This window comes from Aedes aegypti, chromosome 2 (assembly GCF_002204515.2).
Source record: "Aedes aegypti strain LVP_AGWG chromosome 2, AaegL5.0 Primary Assembly, whole genome shotgun sequence".
Lineage (NCBI taxonomy): Eukaryota > Metazoa > Arthropoda > Insecta > Diptera > Culicidae > Aedes > Aedes aegypti.
In genome coordinates this window covers 302,268,367-302,280,433 of record NC_035108.1, presented here as the reverse complement: position 1 = coordinate 302,280,433, position 12,067 = coordinate 302,268,367, and the positions used below count along the sequence as shown (strand labels likewise).

The 12,067-nt window shown below is 38.2% G+C and overlaps 1 protein-coding gene across 1 annotated transcript; it reads right to left on the bottom strand.

The window, feature by feature from the left end:
• Window positions 1-751: 751 nt before the first annotated feature.
• On the bottom strand, window positions 752-6,875 carry LOC5574485 (40S ribosomal protein S11). Its single transcript, XM_001655096.2, has 4 exons — window positions 6,749-6,875; window positions 6,152-6,268; window positions 5,538-5,743; window positions 752-976 (listed from the first exon to the last, which is right to left on the bottom strand). The coding sequence occupies exons 1-4, from the start codon at window positions 6,758-6,760 to the stop codon at window positions 853-855; spliced, it is 459 nt and encodes a 152-aa protein (XP_001655146.1). The 5' UTR covers window positions 6,761-6,875; the 3' UTR covers window positions 752-852.
• Between the last annotated feature and the right edge of the window lie 5,192 nt (window positions 6,876-12,067).

Genomic DNA, 12,067 nt, shown 5'->3' with positions numbered 1-12,067 from the left:
CGATGAAGCTGAAAATTTTATGGATTGTACACTACATGTATAGAATATAGAACAATTTTTTCGCATCGATATATGTAGTAGTACTTGAGATTTGCTTCTTCAAATGGATAGGATGATTATAATGACGTCCTGTACGGCTTTAACGGAAATGAGCGAATCACAGAACAGAGGGTCTATTCTACGAGTGGCGTGAAGTGACAATTGTCGACTCGAGCGAAGTGACTCGTCGTGTAAGGGCTCATTCACAAATTCCATAACGCTGAAGGGGGTGGGTGGGTGTCCTCGTGTTGTTACGGCTCATACAAATTTTTAAAATTGTTCATACAAAAAGCGTTACAAAGGGGTGGGTGGGTGTCGAAAATGGGCATTTTAGGCGTTATAAAATTTGTGAATAAACCCTAAATCAAATGGAGAGTCACTTCACTCGAGTCGACAATTGTCACCTCACGCCACTCGTAGAATAAACCCACCGATTTGGTAATCAAACCTATGACCCACGCTTCCTATCAAACTTACTGAACAGTGTGTTCCATATTCTGAAAATTTCTCGTTGTTTCATTATGCAAAACAATAAACTAAAAGTATTGACGTTATTCAAACTATATTGTCATAACCCATCGGAATATGGAGCTTGTATATTTTTGCGAGACATTCACTACTGTGGCCATTTATACGCAAAATTGTGAACTCGATTTATACGATATCATCAACAGTGAAAGGACGAATTTCTTTCAAAATAAACCATTTCGAGTTTCCGGTGTTAGATTTTTTTCCAATGGAATTTATTTCTCTCCTTGCATCCACTTTCCGTTACAACATACCGCCTCTCGTATTCTTCTCACGCTTAGCATATTAGAACTTGTTGAACTTCTTCTTGGCTCCGGCGAGCTTGCTCACCTTCAGCACATTGAAGCGCACGGTTTTGGACAGGGGTCGGCACTCGCCAACGGTCACGATATCTCCGGCCTCAACGTCTCTGCAAAGATAGATAGAGGGATTTGGGAAACGATATTGAGGTTAGTTATATATTGTGCATATTTTGAAACTTATTGGGGGCAGGTGTTCTATTTTACAGGCATGATAAACAATCCCCGTACATCCATCCTATGGAAATAGTGTCCCCAGGTTTTAAGCATGTTTAGATGTGTTTTATTACGCACTGTTATCCCCCCGATACAAACAGAGCTGTATCAGTAGACGATAAACAGACTCTCATGTATGTTACAGAGAGCGATAAGTGATTCTCTCAGAATTCAACCCCTGCTCCGAAGATTCAATTACTTCTATAGGAAGGAATTGATTCAAAACTTTCTGGCAGGATAACTTTTAAGTTCATCCAGAAAGTTTTATTGGGATATCTCGATATTGAAGGGGTCATCGAGTTAGGAGTTATCGAATTACAGAACATGAAACCAGTGCAAATGCGATTCAATGGACCATCAAGGTAGCCATGAAAACCAACTTTTACTATGGTTCTCTACCTCGATATTGAGATACGGAATATCGAGTACGGGAGAGTTAACTGTAATTTCAAAATATTTCTCATGGAACTCTCCTCAATCTTCCAAGAATTGATCCAGTAATTGTTCCATAAATTTTCCCAGAATTTCCCCCTCAAAACCTTTTTTAAAAACTAAAACGACGCCTATTATCTATTAAAACAAAAATGATCCAAGTTTTTTGTTCAGGGTATCTTTAACGCCACCAAATTTCCATTTTCAAATTCCCGCTTTTTCCGGTACAGTTTTCAAAATTATCCAAGTTTTTGCTTATTATTTATATTATGATCAAATTTTCATTCCAATATATTTGAGTGCTGAAGCCTTCTGCAAGAAGTTATTGAAATATGATCCAAAACTTACAATTGAAAAGGATAGGGAAAAATTTAGAAAATATTAGCACCGGAGGCAAAATTCTAAAAATATTTTGAAAAATTGCTAACCTTTGAGAATAGTGGAACATTTTTAAGAAATATTATGTAGCAAGAAATAAATTAAATCATTGATGTGTAATACAATCCAATAAAAGTTATTTGTCCAAAACTATAGATCGGGAATTTGAGATGACTGGGAAAAACGTTTTGCACGAACATTTTCAAGCTCTAAATCTACAAACCACCAAAAATAAGTTGCACAAACTCGTTATTTTCTAAAATATATTTTTAGTAATGTGTAGATTTAGAGCAGGCCTGCCCAACCTTTTTGTCTCATTTTCGACATAAATGACTGATGTTAGAAATGTTTACATCAAATGAAAGCTCTGTTGTATATCTATTCAATCCGTAATGTAAGCTTAAAATGTATCTTATATTTAAGGCTGCCGATGCAATTAAGTAGAAAAATTTGTGCGATTTTTTTATACGTGGATCAGTTAGATACAATATTAAGCTTTCTTGCACGCATCAACCATTTATGTTAAAAAAAAAGAGCCAAAAAGGTTGGGCAGGCCTGATTTAGAGCTTGAAAATGTTCGTTCAAAACGTTTTTCCCGGTGACCGTCTTAAATTCCCGTTTTTTTTCCGGTCTTTTCCCCGGTAGATTTTAATTCCCGTCTTTTTTCCGTTTCTCCCGGTTCGGTGGCCACCCTGCTTTAAGAATTCAATTAAGATTCATTCAGTGATGTCAAGAATTCGATCATTAATTTCTCCAAAGATTCTTCCTCACTCCAGAAAATCTTTCAGGACTTTCAGGTATTTCATAAGGTAATTTTTAAATAATTTATCCAGAAATCTGTGTGGGTATTTCTTCAAGATTATGTTTGTAGGAATACCTATTATAGAAGTCTTTGAAGAATACCAAAAAAAACTGCAACTCTGAAGGAACTTCTGGACCCTTGAGGAAACCTTTGAGCACTATTTAGATAAATTGGTGAAAAAAAAAATAAAAATTACCATTGAAACGGTGCAATATATTATTATATTCTGTTTTATGCCTGCATTTTTTTCTGATAGGGGAAGGGGTAGTAAAATGAACACCTTAAGAATATCATCTTGTTTCTAAAAGAAAAAGAGGAATATGTAAAGCTCTATGTGGGTAAAATGAACAGCTGTTAGTGGTAAAATGAACATCATGCAAAAATACGTGAGCAATACGAATTTGGGACTTCCTGGAGAAATTCCGAAACCTAAGTGTATTGCTATGAGGAGTAAGATAATTAGAAAAAAGCGCAAACTCATAATCACTTCCAAATTAAATTGGGCTAGTTAATCTAACACATCCTTTGGAAGAAAATTGTGCACTGAACTTCTGTACAAATATCTAGGTTTCTAGAAGAACTGTTGGAGGAATTTAGATAAATTTCTGGAGGAATCCCTGGAGCAGTCTCTGAATGTATTTCCGAATGAATCTCTGGAGGATTAATTGAAGCAGTTCATGGAAAACTTCCTCGAAGAGTTTAGAAAAACATGACAATGTCAAATTTTACATTTTTTTACGCGGAATATATATGCATATTTTGCTGGAAGGTAATTTATGAAATTTCTGGGCGAACTCGCGGAATTATTCTCACAGCCATTCTAGTGTAAATCTTAAAACTATTTAAGTGTAAATCCTAAAAGTCATCCTAAAAGATCTCCACGTAATTCCAACCATTATGGAGTGCGTTGTGGTTTATGAAATTCTTCCGTGTTTCTGGAGTCGGTCTTCTCTGATACGATAAACGAATGTAGCAGCTACTTGCATCGAAACGCCAATTGGCCCCGGATGAACGAGAACCGTGAACCGTTCCGTGAATAGTTATGCCGCTTGTAAAAGTTCTACTGTCGCAAGATTAAATAGCATCATCCGATGGGTATTCCGGATGACACAGAGTGAACACTTGCTTTTGACCGTCCGCTCGGATTTTGAAGAAACAACTCCAGAAACCATCAGAAAATTGAATTGCCGGGTTCATTTTTTGAATAAAACAGAGAAATTCATGAATGAATCCATACACAAATTTTGTCAAGGACGATATACCTTGAAGAGTTCAAACTGCAATTTTTTTTAAGGATAATCCCAGAAAATACTGCAGAGATTCCACATTCGGAGAATATGTCCAAAAATTCTTTCAGAAATTTCTGAAAAAAAAAGTCCAAGGTCCTTCAATGATTGTTCCAACGATTTCCATATTTCTTAGGATTTCCTCCAAATTTGTCGTTCAGACTTTATTCAAGATTTCACCCAGGATCTCTAAGAATATCTTCACGAGTTAATCCCAAGATTTCTCATAAGATTGCTTCTGGAATTCCTCCAGAAATTCGTTGATAAATTTCCCAAGGATGTTTTCAAATAACTTATCCAGGAATTCTTTGCGGGATGTGTACTGCAAATTACCAAGGGAACCTCTGCAAGGATGTCTGAAAGAATTCCTGAACTCTTGAGGACTTTCTAGTTTAATTTCTAACATAATTCTTGAAGGCAGTGCTTCGGAAAGCCCAAGCAAGACGCTTCGTTTTCGGGACGTCGAGAAATTTTGCTGTTTGCGCTGTGTGAGTGCGAAAAGATATTCGTGTTTAGTCGAAGATGGATTACCAACTGGTGAGCTCGTTTCATGCTTATGAAAACAAATATTTTAATAAAAGCGTTACTTTTATGTAATATTCAAACAAACATTGTATGGTTCGTCACTACAAGTGTCGGCATTACTCCTATTTCATATAATTCAAAATATATACATATATTTTTCTCTTTTCGCCATTTATAATAACTTCTTTTGAATAGTTCGACATTATATATGTTCACGTATTTTTTTAAATCTTCTACCAAAAACTTCTCGATACAAAAATATAAAACTACCTTTAAGTATAAGTCGTATTTTTCCTCCTGATCCATGGATCGCATCACTGACCAAAGGTGACTCCCAGATCTTTTCCTCCCTCACTAATAATCGCCCTTCCCGTGGTGATTGTGGATCGTAGTGCAATTCTTACCAGTTCCGATCAATCACGGAATAGCAACCATTGACATGTGCAGTCAGTTTATGCTATGCTATGCTAATTTCTAACATAATTCTTTAAAAATAATCAATCGAATGCCTTGATAATAATCCTACAGGGTTTGCTGCACGGAATGCAGCAAATTTTGAAAGGTTCTCTAGAGTTATTTCTGGAGAAAAAGAAATTCCTGTAGAGCATGTGAAGAAGGAAAGTGATTTTAAAGACCACTTTTGTTGAAAAAAGAGGTTTTCGAGGCCTTTAATTAGAAATAGACATTTAAAGGATCTCTCAAACAAGAAACCAGCTAGTGTTACCTGCCCTTAAGAAGTAATGTTGGTCAGACTACTACAGGTGATTCTGGAGTTGATTCCTAAGCCTCGAGTTAATCAAGTTATGAACAGGGTACGAACTTGGTACGACAAATGTAGCAGCTACTTGCATCGAAACGCCAATTGGCCTCGTATGAGAACCGTGAACCGTTCCGTGAATAGTTATGCCGCTTGAAAAGGTTTACTATCGCAAGATTAAATAGCATCATTCTATGGGTGTTCCGAATGACACAGAGTGAACACTTGCGTTTGACCGACCATGGTCTCGGATTGCTTCGGCTATTGACACTCACCTAAAGCACGGCGACAGATGCACGCTCAGGTTCCGGTGGCGCTTCTCGAAACGGTCGTACTTGCGGATGAAGTGCAGATAGTCACGACGGATCACAATCGTCCGCTGCATCTTCATCTTACGGACCACTCCGGTCAGGATGCGGCCACGGATGGCGATGTGTCCGGTGAAGGGGCATTTCTTGTCGATGTAGGTACCGGCGATGGCCTAAAATGAATGGAAGGAGGATTAGTGTTACTGTTGGGGTAGCGTTCTATACTAGTTTCGAGGGCAACAGCTTATAGGGAGGTGCATTCCGGTCAGACAAATTATTGGGTTTAGAAGAGGGTATCCTCATGTGGTGTTCAGAAGACCATCGTGAGGGGTATCATCATGTTGGAAGCACCCGGCAGACAATACTGGATTCATGTATCGATGTTCTACGATCGCCTGTACTTTTTATGTTTCATGTTTTGTGACATGAAACCATTAGGGGTTGTTTTGCCCCACTTTCCCCCTAAAATAAAAATCTGAAATTTTGCTAAATACCTTCTATAATGAAACAAACCCTGAAAATTTCAGCCCAATCAAAGAACATCGATACGAGATGGGATTGCGGTTCTCGCGAACACTTACCTCCTTGGGGGTCTTGAATCCGAGACCGATGCTGTGGTGCAGGCGCAGACCCTTCTTCTTGTTGACCTGTTTACGGTTCAGGTTGACACCGTTTTGCTTCTGGAACGCACGCTCGTTCTGTCCGGAGAACCATGAAAGGGCGACATCCGAGAAAGGCAAGAGAGAAGAGTTTGGTTAGAATCACTTTTGACAGCTCTGCCGCACGACCGTGTAAACAAAATCCTCCCGGGAGCGAAATTCCACTCCAAAGTGGCACCGGTTCCTCACACAAATCAGTTACGATTATAATTGGGTTGGTAATCTGACATTCTTCACTTTGGTGTCAGCAGACCGTCATGATTTTTTCATCATTTTGGCAAGGAAACAGCCGAAACTTCACTCCCGAGACGTTTTGTTTTCGAATCGATCGAAACACTTTTGTATACACGTGTGAAACTATCGCTTTTGCGTGAAAAGTAGCCACCCGGGCCCTAAACTTTTCATGCACCGTCAATGCTCACTAAAAATTCCAGCACAGCGTCGGCAAAAGTTCAAGTTTCACCACCGAACAAGCACAAAATCCTTATATTTTACGGAGCACCGATAGCCAAACAGTACCTGATCAGCCATCTTGACGTTGGGAAAGAAAGACGGAAACGCAGGAAACAGTCGAACGCAAACTTTGACAGTTCGGTTGGTGTTTTGACACTGGTGACAGTCCGGTGGGCCGGCTCCGTCAAGAAAATTTTGCACTTTCAAGCTGCGAGATGGATCGCGTTCGCGGAAGAAAACGCAAAGTTTGAAAACAGTGATGCCCGGTATTTTTGTCGATTACAAGACCTCAAGGTGAATAAAACTTGCATGGACTTATCACAGACAAACAGACGTCACACTCTCACCAATGTCCATCGACCACCTTTTTAACGACCGATTCAAATATATGGTAGGTGGCCAATCCACCACCCGCAGCGCTCGCATACACACTTAGAAAATATCACCGACTTCGGTAATTTTTTTACCGAAATAAAAACCGCTGAGCGCTCGGTAATGCTTTCGGTAAAGTTAAGAATTACCGAATAACCTGTAACTTTAATCAACACACAGCTGTCAAAAATTTACAGTATGTTCGCAGAATATTACCGAACGAAATGTTAAATAAATTACCGAACGCTTTGTTCGTAACAGCAGGTAGAATAGAATAGAATTATAAAAAAAACAACGAAATTTATATTGGAATCAAATATAATGAATCAATTTATTTCGCGAATTCTGCTGTTTCCTTTAGATGAAGAGTAGGCCATTGAACACCGTCAGCGGGATCAGGTAGGACATCGGACAACAATCCTGGCTGTTTACCCCCTATGAAGAAAACCGCTGCCGGTGCGATTCTGTCATGGGTAGTTGTGCTCGTAACGCGATGCTGCAATCCGGGAACGTAAATTGGCGGCTGTATACTACAACGAAAACATTTATTTCCATCTTCATAGAAACACTCTGGTCATATTTACGTAAAATACGTACCGGACGCTAATCGCGCTGCTGTAGTTAAAAAACAGATGCTATTCATCTGATCTTGTTGATTAGCACTTAGAGACAAACATGGTGGCCTCAGAATTTTCAAATTACCGTTTGTTCGGTAAAGCATTGAGCATATTGAACTGAAGTACAGTAAAAACTTACAGTCTACGGCGAATCTAAACGATTTACAGTTTTTTCGGTAATGAAACGACGATTTCGGTAAAACTCGTGGAATATTGTTTTGATTTTTTTATACATTTAAGGTTTTTCGGTAAATCTCGTCTGCATTACCGAAACCTTAGTTAAATATTTATTTACAGTACGTTTCCGGTAAGATAATTTACCGAACAACGAGAAAAAATCTAAGTGTGTAGTTTTTGTTCGCGTTTGACGTTTACACACTACCGCCATCTGTTGGTACATCGGCCAAACACACCGATTTTAGCATTGGGCGTACATGTCTTCGTGACTATGATTTTGATCGCGATTTGTTCTAAGTGTTACGTCTGTTTGTCTGTGGACTTATCACAGACAAACAGACGTCACACCCCCATCGTTTTGCATCGACCACCTTTTTAACGGATGATTCGAAAATATGGTAGGTGGCCAATCCGCCACCCGCAGCGCTCGCATCGTTCTTGTTCGTGATTGACGTTTGCTCACTACCGCCATCTGTTGGTGCGTCGGCCAAATACACCGATTTTAGCATTGGGCGTACATGTCCTCATGACTATGCATTTGATCGAGATTTGTTCTAAGTGTTACGTCTGTTTGTCTGTGGACTTATCCTGGACTTATCCACAGTCTTCTTTTATTGTCGATTTTCTTTTTATTTTAAGACTGGTTTGCTACTGACAAGAAAAGGAATCGCCTATCTCGATGCGTGGAAAATTTCTTCCAAGAAATGGTTAAGAAAATCACATTTTTCTGATCACAGTACGCAGTTGAGAAGAAATGTCACTTCAAAGGGGGCTCTCTGTAGGAAATTTCTTGACCCATTCAGTCAAGGAATTTATTTATTTTTCTTGAGTGAAACAGCATACTTAGCTTTACGCTCTAAATGCGGGCCGTGTTTACATGAAATGACATCCGGACCAACATCCAGTGAAGGAATGTTCACCGGATGAACATGGAATGAATGAATGCGCAGCAAAATCGTTCATTTTTTGTAAACACGGCCCGCAGTAAACGATTTCTTCCCGCTGGAAGGTGCAGCGTGACGTCGTCGTAGATTTGGAAATGCCCCTCGCCAGTCTGCAAAAATCTTTGAACGCTTTTCAGTCGAAAGTCTAGGATTTTTCATCCTAAATAACACTTCCAGTGTCTTATTTTGGAAATATGAGGGTTAGAAAAACGTTGAAAAGATTAGAAACGATTAAATGCGGATATTTGGGAAAATTCTCTACGAAAATGAAACAGAAAAATATCAAAAGTAACCTAACGGATCGATAATAGGGTCCGAAAGGCCTGTACCAATTTTAGTGCCATACGCTTAAGTTTAGGCCAAAAACACAAGTTTGGGTTCATTCACAAATTTCATAACGCCGAAAATGGCCAGTTTTGATACCCACCCACCCCCGCATAACGCTTTTTGTATGAACATCTTACAAATTTTGTATGAGCTGTAACATCTTAAGGACACCCACCCACCCACTTCAGCGTTATGATATTTGTGAATAAGCCCTTTACTCATATTTTAATGTTTTTCTTTTGTTTGAGTCCAAAAAACATTTTTTTAGATTTTGCCACACTCCTTGGCTTAAACTTAAATTTTGGGTGTATTTTGCTTTCCGTGTCCCTTCCGATATGTCAAATAGGAACAACCCCAGTGTTAAAACTAAAAGCCCTGTGGTGTTTTTGTCGATTGAGCGAACGTCAAACATGATCAAAAGTGTCAAGGTTCATTTATGGCCCCAATTTTTAAATTAAAGTTTAAATATGATATAGCCGTCATTTGAGCGGGAAAAATTGCTAAAATAGTTGCAGTAACATGCTCTTTCGTGTCAATAAATAAAAACAAGATTTCATCCAACATTTTAGGACCCAATTGTCACAACTGACAGTGGGCGAAATTCACTTATCGCCCGGGACATCCTGGCTACGAAGAACACAGTGTATGTAAACACAACATGTCAAATATTTTATTCATTTATTTTTCTCAAAATTGGTTTCACCTTATTGAAGAAGAGTTTAAACCAAATCAAGTAACACCTATGGCCGCACCAGAGTCACGTGGCAGAATTCTGCATTGCACTCCTTGTGCGTTATGTAATGGGAGTTTTTTATTTATGTTCATCTAAAATTGATAAAGGATGTCGGGGATAAACTGATTAAAACGTTTTTTTTACCTGTGTATGTTCTGGATAAAATGTAGGAACTCTCGTAGCTATGATAATGCTCCTCAGATACGCTCATGGTGAAAAGAAACTTTAAACATATAGTGGTTTACACCTTGGGCCTGTTCACAAATTTCATAACGCTGAAGGGGTGATGCAAAATTCGTAGAATATTCATTCAAAAAGCGTTACGAGGGGGTGGGTGGGTGTCTAAAATGGCCTTTCTCGGCGTTATGAAATTTGGGAATGAACCCCTTGAGGATATCACTAGAATCAGTTCCATTAGGTAGCAAACTAGCTAATATTTAGTTTGGTGACAGTGAAAACATCAAGGGTTCATTCATTTATTTCATAACGCCGAAAACGACCATTTTTGACACCCACCCACCCCTTCGTAACGCTTTTTGTATGAACATTCTACAAATTTTGTATGAGCCGTAACATCGTGAGGACACCCACCCACCCCCTTCAGCGTTATGAAATTTGTGAATGGGCCCCAACCTAAATATTGCTAAATCCAATTCAAACATATGTTTGAACTAAATTGCGTAGCAGTTCAAAATAAACAAAAATAGATAAAAACAACATTGTTTCGTTGGTTGATGTTGACTAGGTACATATCAAGTTTATTTCAATAAAAATGTTGACTTCGAATCAATAAAAATACAATTTGATTGGGTCCTATTTTTTTTAATTAAACCTTGTTTTTATTAAATAACAGAGCGTATCCTTGCTACTACTTTGGCAAATTTTCCTGATCAAATAACGGCTCTATCATGTTTAAACTTCAATTTCAAAAACTAATCCAAATTTGAACATTGACACTTTTGATCTCTTTGACGTTCACTTCGCCGATAAATTTCCACTGGGGTTTTACTTTCTAAAAAGTGCTAGCACTGGGGTTGTTCCTATCTGACATTTTGGGAGGGACGTGGAAAACAAAACATACCCAAAATTTGAGTTTTCAACCAAGGGGTGTGAAAAAATCCCAAAAACCAGGAAACCATCCATATATATATATCCAGCTTTTTACGCTAGCATGCTATAAATTTCGAGTCACCCCCTTATGACATTTCTTGTCCACACCATAAATTTTATAACTGGATCACAGTAAGCTTGGCAAAAACAAATAAGTAATGGACGTCAAAAGTTTTCAAAGTTTGTGTTTTGGAAATGATGATTGAGACCATATTTTCTTATTTATCATAATTACTATTTGATATTTTAGGTGGATAACATGCGAATACCTGTGGAAAAATACTACCGGCGATATTACCGAGCAATTCAGAAGCTTATAGGTACATGATTTTAGACATACAAACATGAAGCGACCTGATTGGAAAGCAATCAGGAGTGAATTTTCTTCGACAGACAGGAAAAAAATTCCAGTATGCAGCCATGTATAGTTCCAATTTTCTTACTGAGCTTTGAAGTGAGCAAGAAATTTAATCAACGAGTAAACTTTTTCTCCATCGATAACACATTTCTTCTGCATCTAATATGTGCACAATCACAATTCTGTGAAATATCCCATGCTCCAAACAAACTTTAATCTAACACCTTACTGTCATCTCCGTAGTTTTTCGCAGCTTTCCCATCCCCCTTTTTCATAAAGTAAATTTGATTCGAATGTTCCATAAAATACTCATTGCGGCAATATATTGCTAAGTTGTGCCAGTTGAAGTTTTACTCCGAGAGCCACCCGTTGTAGTAAGAAAATCTGAGGTCGTTGGCGAATGGAGAAAACGATTTTTATTTAGTTTTTCTGCTCGGTACAATATTATGCTTCTGCCTTTTCCATATATAATTTCTTTTGAAGCGTCTGAGAATCTCTCTGCGGTATCTAAAATTGTACAAATAAAGTTATTAAATGTAGGGTAAATATTAAATAATTCTAATAAAGAAACCACAATGGAAAAACAAACGTCGTGAAAATTGTTGACAGTTAAATCAACAATCTTAAATTACAGCCTGCTTTGACCAAACCATAAAATCCATAGGCAAGACATGTCAAAATTGAATCATCCCTTGGAGTTTTATAGCCAGCGTAAAAAGCTGGATATATATTTTTTTTTTAAGTTAA

Excerpts from the sequence above, each read along its gene's own strand:
- LOC5574485 (XM_001655096.2), bottom strand. Across the intron at positions 5,744-6,151 it reads GATTCAAGACCCCCAAGGAG|GCCATCGCCGGTACCTACAT; the intron begins GTAAGTGTTCGC and ends CATTCATTTTAG. Across the intron at positions 977-5,537 it reads CATCTGTCGCCGTGCTTTAG|AGACGTTGAGGCCGGAGATA; the intron begins GTGAGTGTCAAT and ends CTATCTTTGCAG.